Genomic DNA, 21382 nt, shown 5'->3' with positions numbered 1-21382 from the left:
TAAGGAAGGCAAATGACTGCCTGCTATACAAGGAGGGCAGAATGGACACAGATGAATCAAGTGTGCAAAGGAAATATATTCGATCTGTGTCAAGAAAACATTATTTATTTGATCAGAGGTGATGGGGTGACAATCATATATAGATTTTCATTATACCTTGCTGTCTATCCAACATGTTATTTGACAGCAAACAATGAGGAAAGCGAGAAGGGAACCGCACAAACAATGAACAAACAATGCAAACATTTGTTGGATAAATTTGCTATCTTACCCGACCCTCACATAGTAGCTTAAACAAACATAAGCCTAAGCAAACTACAGCTGGCCTAGGGCTCAGTGAGGCCCAATGACCATTTTACTGGCTGATACAACTGGCTCATATATAAACAGAGGGACAGAGGTAAGCCAAGTGACTGAGCAGCAGTGGAAAACTCTAAGGTGACAGCCAGTGACAGTATTGATCGTTGAAGCATAATGTGTTCTGCCCCCCTGCCAGCAAAAGGACGTGGAACATCTTCATGTATTTTTCCTGTCACAATACCCTTAAGCATGTGATAATAGTCTACTATTTGTCTTTATATAGTATATGTAAATATTATTACATTTGATTGTATTATTTAGGTAACTACTGTGAACAACTGATGTTTTTAATTCCACGTTGTTTCATTGACTAATTAATACGTAATGAAGCAATTTTTATTTCAGTATAGCATCTAAAAAAGATCCGTCTTTAATTAAAAATGTCAGCTCAATTGTACAATTTTGTAATGTAATGACATTCACGTTCATGTTTCACAGCCACCAGTAGAGGGCGCAGCAAGCCTGTGTTGAAGACCAAACCCTCCCCCAACCTCTGCTGAGGCCTCCTGGGCGAGACTTCACCTGAAATGTGCCCTCAGTCTACCAGTCAGAAGGCACGTACACATGCAGACAGGGCCAGAGCAGTATTATTGTTATTATTTTAAACTAATTCTGAATAAATACCTTGATTATGTTGTAGAAAAATATACTGCATGTGCTTAAAATGGTCAAACAAATGGTGTGAAGGTGTGTGTAGCAGTGGCGGCCGAACATGTTTAATAATTGGGCATAGTCGCAATCAATTATGTAATCAAAACCTCGCCTATTGTGTGTGTTTCCGTGAGACTAGACATGTTGGGAAACAGAGGCACAGACAGAAGCAGGGGAAGACTTAGAAGCCAAACAAACAGTACTTGTTACTCTGGCAACATGAGACAGCAGTGCACTATTTTGAGTTGTTCCTTTGCTCAAGTGTAGTAAATAAAGTCCACCGTGCCTCCATTCATGCAGTGTGTGTGTGTCCATGCATACCTGTGGTCACAGTCACAAACCTGCCACAGAAAAATATTTCCAGTTTGATCACGTTAGACTGACTTTACCTGACCCAGAGAGAGCAGTCATACCAGCGTGTGAATGACAGCAGTGTGACTGTAAAGTAATCCATCCTCGTGAAGCAGCTGTTTCCTTCTTCCTTGCCCTCTTGGAGCAGCTGACCACTGAGGAATATGCATCTCGAGAGAGGATGTGATTTAATCAGGTTACTGCTTGATCAGCCCAGCCTGAGTCATAGACCTTGAATCCCGGCCTCTAAATGAATCACAGATCCACTAAGTCAGGGACAATTTGTATGTCTTTGTGAATAAATCAACCCCTAATCCTGTCCAGTCCAATAGCAGGTTATCTGTGATCCCTTTCCCCAAGCAGACCCACCATGTTGCTGAGTAACTGTCAGGATGTCTAAGGAATTAATGAGAAGGGAGGGGATCGGCTGTGAGGTTAAACCAGATCAGACATCACCAGTGAGGACTCAGAGGAGGCTAACCCACATTTCTTCCCCTCTCTGGCACACTAATGGTATTGAATTTAAAGTATACAGTACTTTGTTTTGCTCTGTGGCTGTCATGTTTGTGTTTACTGCAAAGCAAAAGGCCAGAAAAAAATACTATAGAGAAGACAGGATCAATATGTTCTGGTGTCCTAAAGGAACCACTACCCAAACCATCTAGCTATTTAAATCACTATTTTGGTAGTTATTTTTCACCCTGACAATTTTTTTTAAAGTGGAGAAGAACTGATTTGTTCTGCTAATAGAGGTCTTGTGGTTTTCCACTCCCACGTCAAATCATGGGACAGTTAGAACCACAAAACTCATGATAAGATTACAACCTCTGCTCTCCTCTCCTCTCCTCTCCTCTCCGCTCCCCTCCCCTCCCCTCCCCTCTTCTCTCCTCGCAAGGAAGCATATTTGAGTTCTATAACGAAAGGCTTGTGTCTGTGTGCTAAAGTGCACAAGGCTTATCACATGATTCGTGTTAATATAAGTACAAGCACGCAAAACGGAGAAGTAGGGAGGGGGGGACATGTGATGAATGAGCGTAAACAATGTTATGTCACTGAGCATTATGTGAGTTTCTAGCCTTGAACTGAGATTGCACTTGGAAACATACATTCTGCACTTTTGCCTCCCTGAGTTGGTTTATTTCCCTGCATGGGTGGAACATTCCTAATATTTCTTTCCTGCCCTCTAAATGAACTTAAAAAACCTGCCTGTATGTTATTCTGATAGAACCTTTAATTACACAATAAGCCTGACTGAGACTATTAATATACTTTAATAGGGGCAGCAACATATAAGTTACAGACAAACTTGAGATTGCCTCTTTGAAGGCAACAGAGCAGACATTCAAGAGTAATTATCATATGATGAACACATAATCTCTCTGGGCCCGTTCCACATTATGACTTTATGAGTCGTGATTTATGAATCACACAGTCATCATGTGTGAACACAGTCATATAATGGGAATTGCCTCAACTGTTTCCTAAATTAAACCACAAGTTAAAATACAGATATTATTAATACTGTTATTCATTTAGCTGTTTATTGAATTGGAAATGGAAGCAAAGATTTTGAAGAATTTCTAAGAAACCACATTCACGTAACAGACAAACGTGAAGCACACTCACTGTTATTCACTTCAGCAATCGTTTGTGTTTATTCAATATTAATCAGAAAGTCGGATTTGAGCAATAACATATTTGGACAACACAGGTATTCTTATTTTTCAAGACTGTAATTACAATTAATCAATCAATCGTCAATTATAACATAGGTGTTACGAGCTACATTATCGATGTTGTGCTGCCGCTGATGGCTACACGGAGAACTTCAGTTACCAGGTATTACATTATTTCTTTAGAATCTAACTGTTCTGGCAGCCGCATATTGGTTTGGATTAAACTAAAAAAAAAAAACCCCAACCCTAATGACGTTCAATCAGGTCATACAAAGGCAAAACAAATGTAAACTGGGCATTAGTGTCCATGTATTCTGTGTAATGTGGAGCATCAGACTTGTTGGGTCTATTTTGAGGCGGCAGGGGGCGGAGTCTGATCCCAAATTAGGAGTGGATTTGGTGACGTCAACGCAGAGCCAGCGCCCCTACGCAGCACAAGTTGGAACACGCCTCAGCTCAGCGCAAGCAAAGCGGCCGTAGAGACGTCAGTTGAAGATGGCGTTATGCTGAGAGCTGTCACTTTGGTCTACAGACGAAAAACAAACCCCCCCCCCCGCCCCCTCCTGCTAGTGCCTGGGATGTTTCTGCTGCACCGGATTACCGCCATCTGCTGAAAGCTCGCCGGTGCTCATTTGTGTAAATTTCACCCTCTGCTGCCACTCCAGGGACTCCAGCGTTCATCCGGGAGGCTGGTGGGGGGGGGGGGGAAAGGAGCGGCGAGCGGCGAGGAGTTGACAGCTACCGCAAACAGATCTTGACAATTCGTCCGCGATCGTGATCCACAACGCATGGACTTACTGGCGTTACAGACGCGGTGAGCGAGCGAGCCACCGTCCCGTTTAACGCACAGCTGTTCGCCGGAACTCATGATGGACTCTGAAAGCTATTAGCCCGACGATCATAACAACATGAATTTGTGAACTGTTGCTGTTCATACGCTTGTCACGTTGTCCAGACAGATAATCTAATACTGTCTGTTAACTCCATTTCATTTTTTTTTTTTTTACTCTTGATTGTTAACGTTAGCCAGATAAGGAAATGTCAGATAACCAAAGCTGGAACTCTTCGGGCTCTGAAGAGGATTTAGAGCCGGTGGAGCCGGGACATCCTGTTGGTATTTCAGAGTTCAGCGGAGTCCTCAGCAAGGTAACCGGAATTTCCTCTAGCGTTGCCTCAGATCAGTCTCACTGCCAGATTTGCCCGGGGCTGAACTGCCAGCATGATTAATGTCTACAGATCAGAGGAACGTGAGAAAATGAGACTAATCACCTGACGTAACCTTTTATTTATCACAGTCTGTGGTCACATTTCCAGGGTGTTGCTCAGTAATGTTGTAATCCCTACTGAAACTATGAGAAATCTCTGTGTCACAATGGATTTATGACACAATCTTAAGTGATTATGAAAGAGTAGACCAGGCATGCAACACTTCAGCTCATAATGAGTGTGATTAGTCCGTGTTTTGATGTGTAAAGTGGGTAGAGGGTGAGGTAAATACAGCCCTTTTCCGCATGAACTACTTTAAATTTATCATAAACTTGACTAAGACTGCCAATTCAGTGTATTTATAGCCTTGGTTCATATCAGGACTGTATAGAACACAGCTGGACAATGTATGCACCATGCTGTTACTAAAATAAATAACTAACATACTAATAATACACAAGTCCTGACAGCGTGAGGTAAAAGGTCTTTGTTCTCTTCTCTGGTTAATCGCATATTGAATAACTCATTCTAAAGGGTAAAGGGAGCCTGAGCGTTCTGACGTCTTGTCTACAGTAATAACAATGTGGGTACACCGTGGCGGTTGGTCTTCTAGGCCCAAGTGCTACTCCCGCTGTAAATGTTGTTTTGACAATAGTTAAATGTCTCAGTCCATCATCTAAAGACTTGTTAATGTTTCTTCACCACAGTTGCTTTGCCGCTGTCCGTTGTTTTAATGAGTTAAGCTGTTTGGCAACCTAATGGGGGGTATTAATCTCACTGTACCCTGCTCAGGTTTCCTGTAAACAGATTGCATGCTGACCTGCTAACCAAGCACATTGTGAGATTATGCAGATCCCCATTCAAAGAACTCGCCTGTTTAAAATCATGCTAACACCTGCTGCCTATACGGGTTTGTTACAAAGACTGTATATGTTCCGAACTACCCCAACATGTGTCTCTACAAGTCTTGAATACTAGAATATCCAGAGTTGCAAGCATCTGAAATCAGGCACATACTAAATGGATACTAACAGATGTTTTGTTTTTCCTCCCAGTGGACAAATTACATCCACGGCTGGCAGGATCGTTGGGTGGTGCTGAAGAACAACACGCTGAGCTACTACAAGTCTCAGGATGAGACCGAGTACGGTTGCCGTGGATCCCTCTGCCTCAGCAAAGCCGTCATTACCGTGAGTACCCGTGTGATTCTGTGCCACAAGCAGTTCACTGGTGATTGTACTTTAAAGAAAAACAGCAAACAGGACTGCAGTTTAAACCACACAGCGGCAGAAAAAACACCTTTGCACTGTTTCTTTACTTAACTTCCACTCTGAGCAGTCCCAAGTGAGAAGAAAGTAAATAAAGGCGTTTATAGCTTCTATTATAAAGTGCTCTCTTGTTTTTTTTACCTGGTTAAAGTAAAACAATCCACTGCTTCTTAACGCTGTTACATCTTTAAAATTGATACACATGAGACAAGTGGATGAAGAACACAAGGAGAATTGTAAGCGAGCAGGCGGATCCATTACTGTTTCCTCTCGCGCTGGTGTTCTCTCTCTCTCCCCCCTTCTTTCTTTCTTCTGATATAAAACATGTGCGTCATATGTCTGGCATTCACTCTCACACTGTTTCTCTTTTCATTCCTGAGGAGAGACCCCACCTCTTCTTTTGATCCCATTTACATAGGGATAGGCTACGGCAGAATTGTGCCAGAGGTCACGGCGGCAGTAAAAGCGTTACGGTTACGATGCTGCGCGCTTAGAAATGTAATCGTGTTTATTAATTTGTCGTAACTTTTGGATGTTCACACCTTTTTCTGTCATTTCTCTCTCGGGTTCTCAGGGGTAAGAACATTGATTCGTCTCAAGTCTCCACACATTAACAAAGGTGGAAATGAATGAGTTACAGTTGCAGGGCGGCCTAAAGCTCTTATTTGTTCAGCTTTATCCTTTCCCAACTTATGTAAATATGAAGCTTTTTTTTTTGCTGCGCACTACCGTCGTCATTTCTCATTCCAGTGGAAATATGCGTCAGAAGTCTGCGGCATAAATAATGTAGAGCTTTACTAGTGCCACTCATCTATAAGTCAATCATTGACCCCTTTAAACTTAACTTTCACCCTCCCATGCCCACTCAGTCAACACTTTGAGAAACATTAAAGAAGCAAGAGGGAATAGCTGTTTGAAGTCTCCTATCCATTGTGACATCATGTAGTCGCTTGTGAAGAAGCCGTGTGGTTGCTTCTGTACTGAAACGTCTGTCTTTGAGGCCATTTCTGTGTTCGACTCAGAGTTTGTTTATAGCTTTGACAGCTCCTTGGGGTGTGTGTGTGTGTGTGTTTGTTGCCACAGATGAACAAATAGAGATGATGAAACACTGGGCGCTCCAGTTTGGAAAAAGTTTAGCAAACGCCAAAGACACTCACTGCACCTTGGTTTGTACTGGTGTGTGCTGGATTTGTATGACAAAAGTCATCACGGCAACAATAAGCAGTCGTAACAGGACACGATGCTACACGAGCTGGGATCTACATGGGATTCTACAGGATGTGACCGCATGCACGTCTGATCAGTAGCCAGATAATGTTCAGTGCTCTCTGTGCCAGGATCACCTTTTTTTGTGTGTGTGTGTGTGTGTGCCGGGACTACTAAGCATTTTTGGGTGAGGGGCACCACGCCAACTGCACCAAGACAGAACGACTGCTCTGGTGTTTTTGATGCATTGCTGTTATAAAGGGGGAGAAAGTGGAGGTAGAAGAATATAAGAGTAGACCTGAGTTGGTCTCTCTCTCTCTCTCTCTCTCTCTCTCTCTCTCAAACATGTGACTTTTGTCGCTTATCACTATCAGGCATCAAGATTATATCCTCCATTGCTCAAGCTTCGTCTCATCACTGACGGCTGGGCTTCTCTTTCATGCTGCCGTGCCGCCTTATGTAAGTTTGCCGTGCTGGAATCCTTCAGGTGGTTGCAATGAGGCGTGCCCACTAGGGTTTTGTTGGCAGAACAGAGTGTGTGGAAGGTGGCTGCTACAACAACATGTCAAGAACACCTGACTGCATCATTAACTCCTTTTAAAACAACACAAACTTGATCTAGTCTCCGTTTTTAACGAAGCGTAACTTTTGCTGCAATCTTGCCTACTACCAGAATGAATTGCGACACAAAGGTGTTAACCATACCGTCTCCCTCTCAACCTGCGATCAGTTAAGAACACTCTGGCCTACTTGTAATTTCCTCTTTTCACCATAACACCGCTGGCGATGGTGAGAAGCACACAGTGGATCAGTCGAAGCTGTAATTGTTCCTTCTGGGTGTTACAGGATAGAGGCACTACATGGTAATGAATTGGAGGCGATCCATCATGAGCCCTTATCCCTCTGAATATCTGTCCCGGTGTGGGGTAGGAAGTAGGAGTTAAGGAGACTAATGTGCTGCTGCGGGGAGGCTGAGGTGCAGATGAGGTTGAGGTTAGGACGTGGAAACTGCAACGCATTTTCAACCAGGAAATGAAACTCTTCCCCACAGCGTAGGACTTCCTCTATGTAGTGGAGGGTCAGGAGCCACATGTCCCTATGTGTGTGTATGTGTGTATGCGTTTTCCAAGACATTACTGCATCATCTCTTCCTGTCACCCGCATTTCTCCTTTTCCTTTTCTACTTTCACTGTGGCCACATTGTGACTCACTGCTTCTTCCTCAGGGACCCTATTTGGCGTCCAGAATCAACACACACACACACACACACACACACACACACACACACACAGACACACACACACAGACACACACACACGTTCCTGGCACTGCGCCCTGTTAGTAATGCTGAAGCTATTGTTTAAAGTTGCAGAAGTAATGATCTTCAATGTAGGCAGTCTTTGCAGATTGGCAGGGTTTCATTCCTCCTCCTCCTCCTGTTGTACGCGGGATTACAGCAAATCTGGTGTTTCTTTTGCACACTTCAGTTGTGGAGATTGTGACTGTGGACACGTACACCAGCTGGAAAGCAGCTGGACGGACGGACGGGAGGGAGAGAGAGAGAGAGAGAGAGAGAGAGAGCGCGAGAGGGAGAGGGAGAGGGAGGGGTGTGTGTGTGTTTTTGAAGCCGGCTAGGAAGTTTATGTTTGCAGAGAGTCGCGCAAAGTCGTCTACTAGCATCACTTTGAAAGCATCGATGCGTTCAGGGCCTTAATTGATATATTTGTAAAAATGTTGTGCAGGTTCATCTATATTTCCCTCTTTCTCATTTGAATGCAGTTACAGCCGTGTTGAGACTGTTAGAGAGTCTGGCTGCTCTAGAGTCTCAGTGGAGATGGACGTTTAATAAGCTTAAAGTTTCGATTGGGAGATTAAACTCTCTGATCCTGCCTCCTGTCTCATTTAGTTCCAGGTCAAATCTACACACAATCACTTTACTCCTCTGCTCGCCTTTCACACGAAGCCCCCAGGCTGAGGTCACACGTTCACGTGACATGACATCATGTAAAGAGCGAGGCCTTGTTAGCCGCCGGGGCCGTCTCTTCTCTTGATTTAACTCTTGTTTACCTTCAGCCCTCCGGAGCCCAGCAACCTTCCCAAACCTTAACACTCATTCTCTGCTCATGCATACCCACGACCCCCGCAGTCCAGAGGTGAAGCCCAGTAACTTGATTTTTATCTCCGTTCCCTAGCAACCAAGTGATACGAAAAAACGGCGGCTCCTGTCTTACTGCTGTCTGAAATCTATTGAATTCTATATTTTGTTAAGTTGTCTGTTGTCGTCGTTCATCATGTCTTTACATCATCAGAGTTGGAACGCTTACATATCGAGCGTCTGCTGTGTCGGGGCAACGCTGCCAAGTCTTAGCCCACCAATGAAACCTGTTTAAAGACACCATAGTGGGCTGTTTATTACGCTGCCAAACCACTGAAGAAGCACCGTCTTCAGTTATGCCTCTGCGACTTTGTATTCTTTGAGGTTTGCGCCTGTTGTCTTCTATCTCGTCTCTCAGAACAGGGAAGATTAATACAGAACTCCCCTAACGTTTGTAATAGCAGTTGCTCACTAAATTCTTCGAAATCAAAGAGCGACAGCAACTAAACCACAGCTGGCAAAGGAGAACCCTCCATGAATTGACACAATGTAACCGCAGAGTTCATGATGACATCAGCGTTGCCAGGTCGATGAACTCATAGGTAGAGTTTTGACCGGATGACATCATACAGCCGCACAGACACATTTGTCCCCCGGGTACAGTTCAGATAAGTCTCGGTTGTGGAGAAGCGGCACCCTGCGTATAACGTTAAACTTAAACGCCGTGTTGTTTGCGAATGACTTCCTCCTACCAGGCCGCCTCCAGTTGGACTCCAAGCTCACCCTCCCAGGTTATATCACTCGTTAACAATCGTCAAATAATCAATAGTGACGGCTTTAACGCTATGTTTTTTGTGACGTGTTGACTTAGTTGGACATTAGTCAAGATTGAAGTCCTACTGAGATCCTTCATAGTAAGTGATCAGCCTCCAAAATGACTTTCGTATGGAGGCCAACAAAGGAACGTGGTGTCCCTTCCCTACTCTCCCTCTCTCATTCTTTCAGTCCCTCCTCCATGTCCTTCTCTTACGTCCTCAACTTCCACGCGACCCAGCTGCTCTCACACCGGCAGCTTGTTCTTTTACCCTGATTAGACGGCGAGAGTGATTTAGCCTTTGACACCTGAACTTTCACTCGCCATCGCCCGTTTTCTTCAGAAGGCTGGATGCAGCTGGTAAATACTACACAGACCCCCCCTCCCCTCCCCTGCCCCCCCCACAACACCTTCATTCTATTCCTGTTAAAGCCTTGCCAAGTCCCTTCCCCTCCCCGCCCCCCCATGCACACGCAGCCCCTGGATGCTGGCCGTAGCGACGCAGCACTTTTTAAAGTGTACACTTGAGGGCGATTACGAATTTGCTTCATCTTGCAAGTTGCCTTTAAAGGTCAGATATCTGCCACTTCTCCTCTGGGACAGTCCCTGAAAATGGAAGCTCCCATGCCCCCTATACTGTATATATATATATATGCTGTTATGTATCCCTGAGAGACGTACAGATACAGGCCTTACATGGACCAGGATCACGTCACTAGTCACATTCCTGCCTTTAGTCGTGGATAGACGTGTCGTTAAGTATCAAACCAACTCTGGGGGCTCTTAAGTCTCCACCTCCAGCAGTGAAATTAGCAGCAAATTAGCAGCATGTCACACACACACACACACACACACACACACACACACACACACACACACACACACACACACACACACACACACACACACACACACACACACACACACACACACACACACACACACACACACACACACACACACACACACGCACACACACACACACCTCTGCTCCGACTGTGTGGCGTTTTGTGTTATTCAACATATTGGCATTGATTTGTGGATTCTCATAACTTTTCTCATTTCACAGCTCACCGCTTGAAAGGATTGATGAAGGTTGATACTCACACGGTTCCATTTTGTTTTTCCTTCCCTCCTCCTGTGTGTTTCAACAGCCTCACGAGTTTGACGAGTGCCGGCTGGACATCAGCGTGAACGACAGCGTGTGGTACCTGAGAGCACAAGACCCGGAGCACAGACATCAATGGATCGACTCGATTGAGCTTCACAGAGTGAGTCCAACACACACACACACGGAGACACACATACACACACACATACACTTTCAACACAATGACCAACACGTACAGGTGCTACAAGAAGCACACTCCGCACAAAATGTCAATGCGTGTGTGTGTGTGTGTGTGTTTATGTGTGTGTCTGCGTGTGTGTGTGTTTCTATCAGAGTATCAGAGAGGGGAGACGAGAGAAGGGAGGAGTCCAGGGCACAGTTATCATCCCTCCACCACTGGTGCGTTTGCTGGCAACTCTGGGTTCTGAGTGCTCCACTTGCTCTTAGCGCAGCACATTTCAAACTGTAGCCGCAAGGGTGTGTGTGTGTGTGTGTGTGTGTGTTTGTGTTTGCCTGTACACTTTATGTACCAAGCACTCATAGACATTTTCTTTTTTTTTGCACAAGCATGTTTCTTGTGTGCACAATCTGATCCTGGATTGTTCACGGTTGGTGCATGTCTGATGTAAGGTCCTTGAAGGCAACACACACAGTTTGCAGGATGTGAACATAATTGTGGGTTAACTGTCTGAGTCAGGATGATCCCTTTACACACGCAGACATTTAACACATGGTTAACTCTGAAAGGGCGGCATTAGACTTGTTAAGAACATGGCATGAATCACCGGCTATAGATAACCGAAGTGATTTTCTAGGGGATAAGCGTTCCGTCTGTGACTCTGCCAGCCCCCGGACCACAGTGAAGCTCACTCCACTCCACCGGCATGTTTACCTTAGATATTGGAAAGAAAAGTTCAGCCCCGATGCGTGCGGTTTGCATTCATTCTTCATAAAAGGACGCAGGAAGCCGGTTCAGCTTCTGCACTGGCAGTTCACTGATTAGAATACAATGGAGGCAGGCCGGACCACTACTACCAAATAGGACGCACAATCATCGCACGCCCTCGCTGTTTAAGAGGGCTCAACAGCCTGGGAGAGTCTTACGTAACTTTATTATTCACGTTGGGCAGCAGATGACGGGGAGAAAAGGAGTTTACGCAATCCGAGGAAGTAACAGTCCATTGTGTAGTTGTAGTTGTCAGTTTTGGGGGGTGGGAGGGGGGGAGGGGGGTGGATGAAGTGAAAGCAGCCGAGCCGCCACACCCTCACTCAGTCTGACTGCCAGAACATATGCAGGACATTCCTGGCCCTTAGTTTAGGGAATCCCCCCTCTTCCGCTTCCCTCCTTTACTACTCCTCCCAACTCCAGGGACTCACAGTGAGTCAGCCGGAGCACGAGGGAGTAAAAACCGTTGCTGTGCACGCGCAAACACACACACACACACCCCCACACACCGGGCCCACCTCCTCCTCTATCTCAGCAGTGACTCACCGCAGAAAATTCCTCTTGCGAGAAGACTCAGCTTCCCTTTAACCCACATTACTCACTCAGCTCCTCTCAGCTCCTCGTCTCTAAGGAGACATCAAACACTACAACCAAAACATAACCCCAACCCCAAGACATCCCTGTTATCACTCGACAGAGCCACACATCTCGTCTAGAGTCTATATTCCCCTTTTTAAAACAGGCTTTTAGGTTAACATGTAAGGTAAACAAAATATCAAAACAAACCTGTTCCTTTTTTTATTGCTCATCTAAAGCAATTATGATTGGGAGAAGCTTTTTAGTAGCACCAGCTCTCTTTTATTGCCCCTAATATCCACAGTCAGTAGCCAGTGTGTGCAGGAGCTTTAATCACCTGGCACACACACACACACACACACACACACACACACACACTTGAGCCGCAGCAGTATTTGTCCAGCTTCACATACTGCCTCTGTACGTGTGTTTTTGCATTGTTGACACTATGTGGACGAGCTGATAAAGGCCGTTTTATAACCTTTCTGCTCTTAGTATTCCTGCGATTTAACAAGTAGCAGAGACACAAAATGGCTTCTTCTGCTTCTCATTTTGCCGCCTCAGCGATTGAAGCTCACCTGCGTTTGTCTGTATCGATGAGCATGAGTCTCAGAGCAGCAGGATTGTTATCTAAACGCCGACCAGCACTGTTTGAAATTCATGTGAGCACCGGCGCGGAGTTACCTCTGGTCGTTGACCGGCAGTTACCCCGGACTGACAAAACAGCAGCCGCGTTCGTTTACTGCCATCTAGTGGTCAGAAATGGAAGTGCGCCACTATTCTGAAGGCCAGACTGTTAAATTAGAGCAAATTTGTGTTTTAATCACTTACTAGATTCTTTTTTTCTGTTGTATTTGTTTCCGATTTCTTTGTTTGGTTTCGTTTAAACTAATTTTCTCACCAATAAGTGTCTCTAATCGAATAAATGCATGGAAATATAATAATTTATTGTTATTTTAGCTAGCTTAAGTTCTTCACAACAGAGCTAGTTTTCCTGCCGGACTCTCATTGTGATTTCAATTTATAATTTCAGACTCACACACCTATCACAATGTTTACAACACTGCAATCTTGGGTGTCAGTCGTTTCATCAACACGTCAGGCAAGTGAGTTTGATGAAGGCTGCTGTAACCTTCTGTTTCGCTCTCAGCGCTCCTCCTCCTCTTTGCAACGCTTCACTAGAAACGGCCGTAGCTTCTTAATTTTTCCGTAGTGGATGTCAGACCGGGCACACACACACACCTCCAAAGCGTTTCTAAGTTAAGTTGACACTCAAGTGACAGAAGTTGCTGGTCTGGATCCAAACATCTCCCTGAGTTTCTGCTCCTGTCCTGAACTTCAGAGTTTTGAGTTGGTCGGCTGCTTTGTCATGCTCTTTTCTTCTCTCTGTTACTTTGCCCATGTTTTTGTTTCAAGGCACGCTGCTGTTACTCAGCCCCACGCATGTGACACTGCCATATGACTTTCACTCTCTCTCACACACACACACACACACACACACACACACACACACACACACACACACACACACACACACACACACACACACACACACACACACACACACACACACACACACACACACACTCTTTCTCTCTTTCTACATCCAAAGTAGGGGAAAGTTCCTCTGCTTGTCATTGTGAGTTGACACAATGAAACTGCAATACATAATCTTACAACTTCCACAGACTTCTGCATCCTCTTCTCATTCCATGACTGGATTCCATGTTCTCCGCATCATGGAAATCATTCAGTTTCATCATTTCATTCTGTCCTCTCTGCTTTGTCTTTAGGCCGACTCTGGTTACGGCTCAGAGTCCAGTCTGCGGAGACATGGCTCCATGCTGTCCCTCACGTCGGCCACCAGTGGCTACTCTGCCACTTCTACGTCTTCATTCAAGGTGAGAGTTCTGCTTGCAGGCGGAGGGAGGAAGCGTTTGGACATTTGTCTTGAATTTGTGCAGTTTGGATGGTGATGATCTTCACCGGCATCAATTGTTCCCCCCCAGAAGGGTCACAGCCTCAGAGAGAAGCTGGCAGAGATGGAGACCTTCAGAGACATTCTGTGCAGGCAGGTGGACACCCTTCAGAAATACTTTGACGGCTGTTCAGACGACGTGTCCAAGGACGAGTTGCAGAGGGACAAAAGTAAGAGACGCACACACACACACATCACAGCCGTCTGTGGCTTTGTCAACACGTCACCGCTATCCTGCAATGTCGCGTTCCAGATCCGACTTCTTTTCTAACAGAATTTGTGTGAAACAGAAGCTCGTGCAAAGAGCCGGTGAATAGTGGAAACAAAGGAGTTGAGGGGAAAATGACAGGAATGCTAAACGTGCCGGCCCGGCTGCCGCTGGGCTCGGTAGGAGGGAGACAGACAAGATGTCTGTTGTGCGAGAGAGATATTTCCTTTTTTTTTTTAATCTTTGACAGATTATGAAAATATTTAGCGATTAGGAAAAGCATATTTGGAATGCGATTGTGCGTGTTGTGACTCAGAAAGCAGTTATTCTTACACGCCCCCTCGCCCCTCCTTGGCTGAGGGACCCGTTTGTCACAGCGCTGAGTGTCTGCGGATGACCACAGTGAATGAAACCCTGCTTTTGTTCCCCCATCGCGTCCCTCCATTCCATCCTTCCCTCCGTTCCCTCGCTCGTTATCTCTCCCTCTCTCTCTCGCCATCCCGAGGAAGAATCCCGGCCATTGTCATGTTTGTCCAGCACAGCAGATTTGTGTCACTCTTGACCCAAAGCATGCCGTACAGGGAGCCATGGCGGTGAATGGGCCGACTAGGCACTGCCCTCCTCCTCGACCCTGACAGACTTTGCGTAGGCTCTTACAAGAAAAGGCTTGTGTGGTCTCAAATCTCTTCTCGTCTCTCTCCTTTTTCTCAGTCGTCGAGGACGATGAGGACGACTTCCCCAACACTCGAACGGATGGAGAGTTCCTGCACAACAACAACAACAACGGCAGCAAAGAGAAACGTGAGTAAAGTGGCATCGTTCTGGTTGGTGACGCTTATAGTTAGAGTTTTACTCCACAAACTTGAGTCTTGAACTCGACTTTTTCTTCTCCGCGGAAAGTGTGTTTGTTGTCCTCACAGCTGGGTGGAGACAGGAAATTGCTTGTTCTTTTCTGTGCTGATGTTTCTTGGGAGTTCTTGCTCTTTCTTTCCGTATTTGTGGGGCTGTTTACTTTTCTATAACTTCAGTCTTCACCATTGTTTCTGTTGTAATAATGCTTTTCCAGAGCCTTAACACAACACCAGCCATCATGAACCAGTATCATCATTTAAGCCATAATGATCACTATGAGACTCGAAATCTAAGTCCTGGTTCATCGGAGCAGTAATGGGCGTTATCATGGACGCTGAGCTTCGTTTCCATTTGCTGATTGGATAGATTGACAAGTTGACAGGCGAGATGAAACGTAGCGCTACAAGGCAGGCAGCTCTCTCTCCTAGCCGGCTTCAAAAAAACACACACACCTCTCTCTCTCTCTCTCTCTCTCTCTCTCTCTCTCTCTCTCTCTCTCTCTCTCTCTCTCTCTCTCTCTCTCTCTCTCTCTCTCTCTCTCTCTCTCTCTCTCTCTCTCTCTCTCTCTCTCTCTCTCTCTCTCTCTCTCTCTCTCTCTCTGATCCCTGCGGCCTCCAGTCTTGTCGTTTGGTGGCGTCCCTCTTTCGTGTTGCTTCCTCTCGTCTGGTTTGTTCTGGTTTGCTGCAGCAGTCAGACCCTCTGTCTTATACTGCAATCTGGCCGCAAGACTGTTTTGATGGAGCGCTCTGAGGATTTCTTCACATTTCTCCCTCACTATCACTACCTTTCAGCTCAAACTTGTACCTATCTGTAGGAGCTTTAAGCTATTTGTGTCCAGATAAAGAGGAGCGATGTGGTTTAGACTCCGCTGTCCCTGTCTGCACGTTGTCTGTCCTCAGTTTGGTTCTGCACTCTCCTGCTCTGGAGGTTCACACTCTGTTCAGAGGCTTTGTGATCCAGTGTCTGTCTACATGCAATGAAACAATTACAATTGCCAATGCAACATTTTGTATAATGATGTACTCATTGTTTGGTGTAGAAGCCAGAAAGTCCATGCTACACCACGGCAATCTAATGACCAACCACAAACATGTTACATGTATGTATCTTTAAACAAGAAGTCACAGAATTTCATTAGCAACATTCTGTCACGTGTTGTTGGTCTGTACACTTTTAGTCCTTGTTACAGGGAGAAGCGTTTGTTTTCATCCCTGCTCTTCTCCATCTTTTATTCAGTGTTCCAGGCCTTGAATCCCAAAGGAATCAATGGCATTGACTTTAAGGGCGAGGCTATCACCTTCAAAGCCACCACAGCTGGAATCCTGGCCACTTTGTCTCACTGCATCGACCTCATGGTGAAGAGAGAAGACAGCTGGCAGAAGAGACTAGATAAGGTTTGTGACACGCCGGCTTCCCAACCTGGCCGGCGTCCATCTCCTTCTCTGACTCGTTTAAACAGGAGCACCCAGGATTTATGACTTCATCTTTTCATTTGTCATTGTTGTGATTTAGTTTTCCCCCCTTAAAAAGATAAAAAGGGCAATCATTGATTTTTTTTGTGTGCATTTTATAGAGTGAAGAAGTGGCCAGCTAGACAGAGAGAGAGAGAGAGAGAGAGAGAGAGAGAGAGAGAGAGAGCAAGAGCTGAAACACATTTTGATGCTCGGCCATCTAGCAGCACTTCACTCCATCAGCAGAATGCTTAAACAAGCCGCTCACTCTGCACTGTTATGCTTATTCAATGATCCTCTGTGTGTGTGTGTGTGTGTGTGTGTGTGTGTGCGTGCGTGTGTGTAGGAGATGGAGAAGAGGCGACGGATAGAGGACAGCTACAAATCAGCCCTCAATGATTTGAAGAAGAAGTCTCACTTTGGAGGTCCAGATTATGAGGTAAAGCTCCAATACAGCCACAAAGTTACACAAATTATAAACTGTGTAAGGATTTTGTCACACAGATTTGTCCCCCCGACATTAACAGGAGGGTCCCAACAGCCTCATCAACGAGGATGAGTTCTTCGATGCAGTTGAAGCTGCTTTAGACAGACAAGACAAAATAGAGGAACAGGTGAGCCAAGCATCCTGTGTGTGATGTAATAACTTGAGAAGCGCCGCCATACTTTGAACTAAAATATCGCACTCTCCGCCCAGTCTCAGACGGAGAAGACGAGGATACACAGATCCAGCTCGGTCCCGTCTGGAGACGTCCATCCCAAAGCTGGACCCCACAGATTCTCCGACAAGGTGCCCCATCTCACACACTCCGTTAAGATCTCTGTAGACCTACAAAACGACTGTGACCCCTCATCATTACATCTGTTCCATCATCACTTTGTTTCCCCTGAATTCCTTTTGCTCTCAGTTTTGCTCTTCTGCCATCTTTGTGTGTAACTTGTGACTCTTCATCTCCTCTGTTTTGTTTTTGTTTTTTCTGTCCATCACAATGTGGGTTCTCATCTTTCCTGTAGCCTCATAGTCAGCCCTCCTCCCCCGCCCTGATAGTCAGTGCCCCTCACGATGTCCACAGATTCAGCGCCGAGGTAAACCCACTGCCAAGACTTAAAAGTCACCACATTTGCACGACTGCTGAACGTCCATTAACCCCGTAAAGCCTAACCAGAAACATGCTGAGAGTCCCTTTAACTCGCTGTAGAAGCAACGTTTGCACCAAGCCAGTAAAGCAGCATGAGCTTCCAGTGCGTTTGTATGTAGTGTTGTAATGTTGTGTACATGTGTGGGCGCAAAATGTCTTTGTTTGTGTCACAGATTGTAGCTCTGCATGGTGTAGCGATTTGCAGCAGTGTGTTGCCCCCCAGTCTCCAAGCACTTCTCTGCATCATACTTATACTCACATGTCCGAGGGCTGTTTTGAATTCACGCCACTTCCTGTGTGTGTGTGGTTGCCTCCCCCCTTGGCCTGGTGCGATAGGTGGAGGAGATGGTGCAGAGTCACATGACCTATTCGCTGCAGGACGTTGGCGGGGATGCCAACTGGCAGCTGGTGGTCGAGGAGGGAGAAATGAAGGTAAGAGGAAGACGACGCTAATACGATTCATGTTGTTAAGCTAGGAAAGCAGATGATTTACTTACTTTACTGGAGGGTTTTCGGAGGGGCACGTGCTCTGGTGCAGACTAACCTGGCGCACCTTTCATAAATAATGCTGCTGTTGTGTGTCCAGGTGTACCGAAGAGAGGTGGAGGAGAATGGCATTGTTTTGGACCCTCTGAAGGCCACACACTCAGTGAAGGGGGTGACGGGTCGGGAGGTGTGCCACTACTTTTGGGACACCGCCTACCGCAACGACTGGGAGAGTACGTGTTTGTCTTTAAGACCTGGACTGCTTATATGACACGAAAGGGGAGATTTCCTCATAACAGTCATGTTGTCTCTCTCTCTCTCTCCCTCTTTTAGCCACCATTGAAAACTTTAACGTTGTGGAGACGTTGTCAGAGAGTGCAGCCATCGTCTATCAAACACACAAGGTACAATCTATATACGTGCATTGTTTGATCTGTGACAGTCCATATCCTGTCCATACTTACCTTTCCTGTACTGTGCTCTGCAGCGAGTGTGGCCGGCGTCGCAGAGGGACGTCCTCTACCTGTCGGCCATGAGAAAGATCCTGGCCAACAATGAGAACGACCCCGACACCTGGCTGGTCTGCAACTTCTCGGTGGATCACGACGAGGCGCAGGTGAGCCGCCTCACAGCACCCGGACAGCACAAGACCGGCTCACATCTGCAGCGTTGTTGTTTTTAAACCTGTTTTTCTGTCTCGTCACGTCCCGTAGCCTACCAACAGGTGTGTCCGTGCCAAAATCAACATTGGCATGATCTGTCAGACCCTGGTCAGCCCACCAGAGGGAGACAAAGAGATCAGCAGGGACAACCTCCTGTGTAAAATCACCTACGTCGCCAATGGTGTGTGTCCATCCTCGCTTTGATATTCAAGAAGGTGCACCAGGCGATCAAGCATCGCCTCTGTGCTCAGTGATGTTTGTATCCTGTGTCTGATGTGGTGTCGTCTTTTGTTTCAGTGAATCCAGGCGGGTGGGCTCCTGCGTCTGTCCTCAGGGCCGTGGCTAAGAGGGAGTATCCCAAGTTCCTCAAGAGGTTCACCTCTTACGTCCAGGATAAAACAGCAAGCAAGCCCATCCTCTTCTGAGTCCACAGGTGACATGACACGCAGCAGTTAGCTCAGCCGCTTTTGTAGTTTGTAATCTGTGCATAGATGCTCTGAATGTTTCACAGATGTCTGACAACTCAACTCTGAAACTTTTCAGCGTCCCTTCACCCACGATGAGACAAGGACAGACGTCCGCACGAGGACCCACTGTTTACTAACCCGCACAAACGCAACAGCAACACTCATATCCCAGTGTTTCTCCCCCTTTTCCTCTTCATTCAGGGAGAAACGGTGTAATTGCGCCCTCTGGTGGCTGATTTCAACATATACGATTTGACAGTCATGCATTTAATATTTAAAAAGTCTTTAATAAGAGAAATGACTTATGACCTGCTTTTCAAAACGTAATTATCTGCAATGTGGTTTGATTGCTAACACACTAAGCTGATGTTATTTAACAGGAGACATTAGACTAAACGTTTTTTTCAGTGAAACAAACACACACCCAGCAGAGGGACTCCTTACCTTAGCTGCTAAGGGAAATCCCTGCACATTTCCTGATTTCTTCCTGCTAATTTCAAATACTGACTCACAAGAGCAGTCGAGCCGTCAGTCCTTTCTGATGAAGATGGATAATATATAAATGTACGTAATGTTCTATAAGAGTTTGTACAAAAAATAAACCAAAATATCTGCTAATAGACTGAACTGTTTTGTTGCCATTTGCAGTTCCTATTTGTGTTTTTGTGTTGAATTTAGGGGCTGCTTAACTTTCTGTAATGCTGCTCTAGCTAAAACTAAATGATTTGAGTCTTTGAAGATGAATATCATTTATATGTATACATATATATATCTAAAGGGTCTAGAGAAGTCTAGAGGGTTGTCATCAATCCGGTGACCTCTATGAAAGACTTGACCTTTCTGACTCTCTCTCATGAAAACACCATTTATTGGTACTGATGGAGAAACGAGTCACTAAGATGTCCCCCCCCCCCCCCCACTTAGTTAATGTACAATACATACTCCAATGTACACGATTACTTGGCTTGTACTTGTGTTGTTTGTATCCTGTGAATTTTGAACGTTAAACTGAGTTGTATAGTGTCACTAACATTTTGCTGGAGGTGATTTTGTGACTTTCACCCCCACATGCCTTAGCAGAACATGAAGACTGTTGTGTTTTAGGACAGAATAAAGGAAGTCAGTGAAAGTGCCTCAAGGTGATCTAGCCCTAACTGATTGGCCTCCTTTTGGAGTCGATTTACATTTGGTCCTATTCTATATTAAGTAAATGAACTAATAGACCAAATGTGATAAGGTACTATACAATATTCCATACGTGTACAAAAATACAAGCAAAGCATCAGGACTCATCTCAGCACCTTCAGTTTGACTCTCACCTCCTGTCTGACACATAGGAACAGCTATTACAATAGATTTTGTTAATTTGAACTTATTCATGATTTGTATTTAGAATCAAACTGTCACTCTGAACCGTCGGTCTTCCAATTTTTCGAATCCATTTCAATTCAAATATACTTTTTTAGCTCTGTGGACAGCACAAAAAAAAGTGAACTAAAGTATCAGCAATCTCTGAATCCACATTATTGCTAATTTATCATAGAGTCAGTTTGCATTCTTTAGCCTTAGCGTTGGAGGTCACAGCTGCACACTGTGACGCCCCTGTGTGTGTGTGCGGGTGAGAGTGAGGTCAGATGATGCTCGGCCTTTCTGCCAAGCAGAGAGACGGCATTTCACCTGACGCAGATATTTCAATTACTTTGCTTTTAGTAAATAGTGTTAAACTTGAATGTAATTAGAAATCCTTTTTTTTTTTTGGGAAATTTGTTCACACTTATGCTGTGGGATCAATCGAAAAATGTATCGACGACATGGCACTTAAGTTTCTGTGTTTGAAAAGAGAAATAAAAGAGTGCATCCTCAAGGAGTCTGCGTATTT

General features: G+C 45.4%; 2 protein-coding genes across 13 annotated transcripts in view; both read left to right on the top strand.

Annotated features, from left to right (window-relative positions):
* The window catches only part of LOC143011077 (proteinase-activated receptor 3), a 55962-nt gene extending 48953 nt beyond the window's left edge, over positions 1–7009 (top strand). Inside the window, exon 3 of the transcript XR_012964886.1 lies at positions 6999–7009. The gene's annotated coding sequence lies outside the window, so the exon portion shown is untranslated. The remainder of the gene's footprint in view (positions 1–6998) is intronic.
* On the top strand, positions 3483–21367 carry LOC143011075 (ceramide transfer protein-like). 12 transcript variants are annotated; one of them, XM_076163748.1, is made up of 22 exons: positions 3483–3852; positions 4065–4184; positions 5300–5434; positions 10782–10898; positions 11072–11137; positions 13294–13362; positions 14054–14161; positions 14270–14408; positions 15158–15247; positions 16338–16397; positions 16535–16692; positions 17096–17188; positions 17277–17363; positions 17447–17539; positions 17764–17835; positions 18225–18320; positions 18475–18607; positions 18708–18778; positions 18862–18990; positions 19088–19217; positions 19334–19469; positions 19580–21367. In XM_076163748.1, exons 2-21 carry the CDS (start codon positions 4077–4079, stop codon positions 19459–19461), a joined length of 2082 nt encoding a protein of 693 aa, XP_076019863.1. In that variant the 5' UTR covers positions 3483–3852; positions 4065–4076; the 3' UTR covers positions 19462–19469; positions 19580–21367. The 12 variants fall into 12 exon arrangements, with proteins under 12 accessions (XP_076019863.1, XP_076019864.1, XP_076019870.1 ...); XM_076163749.1 differs by having other exon boundaries at positions 3483–4184; positions 14273–14408; XM_076163755.1 differs by lacking the exon at positions 13294–13362 and having other exon boundaries at positions 3483–4184; positions 14273–14408.
* The last annotated feature ends 15 nt before the right edge of the window (positions 21368–21382 follow it).

The sequence above is a fragment of the Genypterus blacodes genome, unplaced genomic scaffold (genome assembly GCF_046128005.1).
Source record: "Genypterus blacodes isolate CSIRO-AG114 ecotype Tasmania unplaced genomic scaffold, CSIRO-AGI_Gbla_v1 ptg000133l_1, whole genome shotgun sequence".
NCBI lineage: Eukaryota > Metazoa > Chordata > Actinopteri > Ophidiiformes > Ophidiidae > Genypterus > Genypterus blacodes.
Note: the sequence above shows the minus strand (reverse complement) of the source record. Positions and strands in the feature narration are given on the sequence as shown.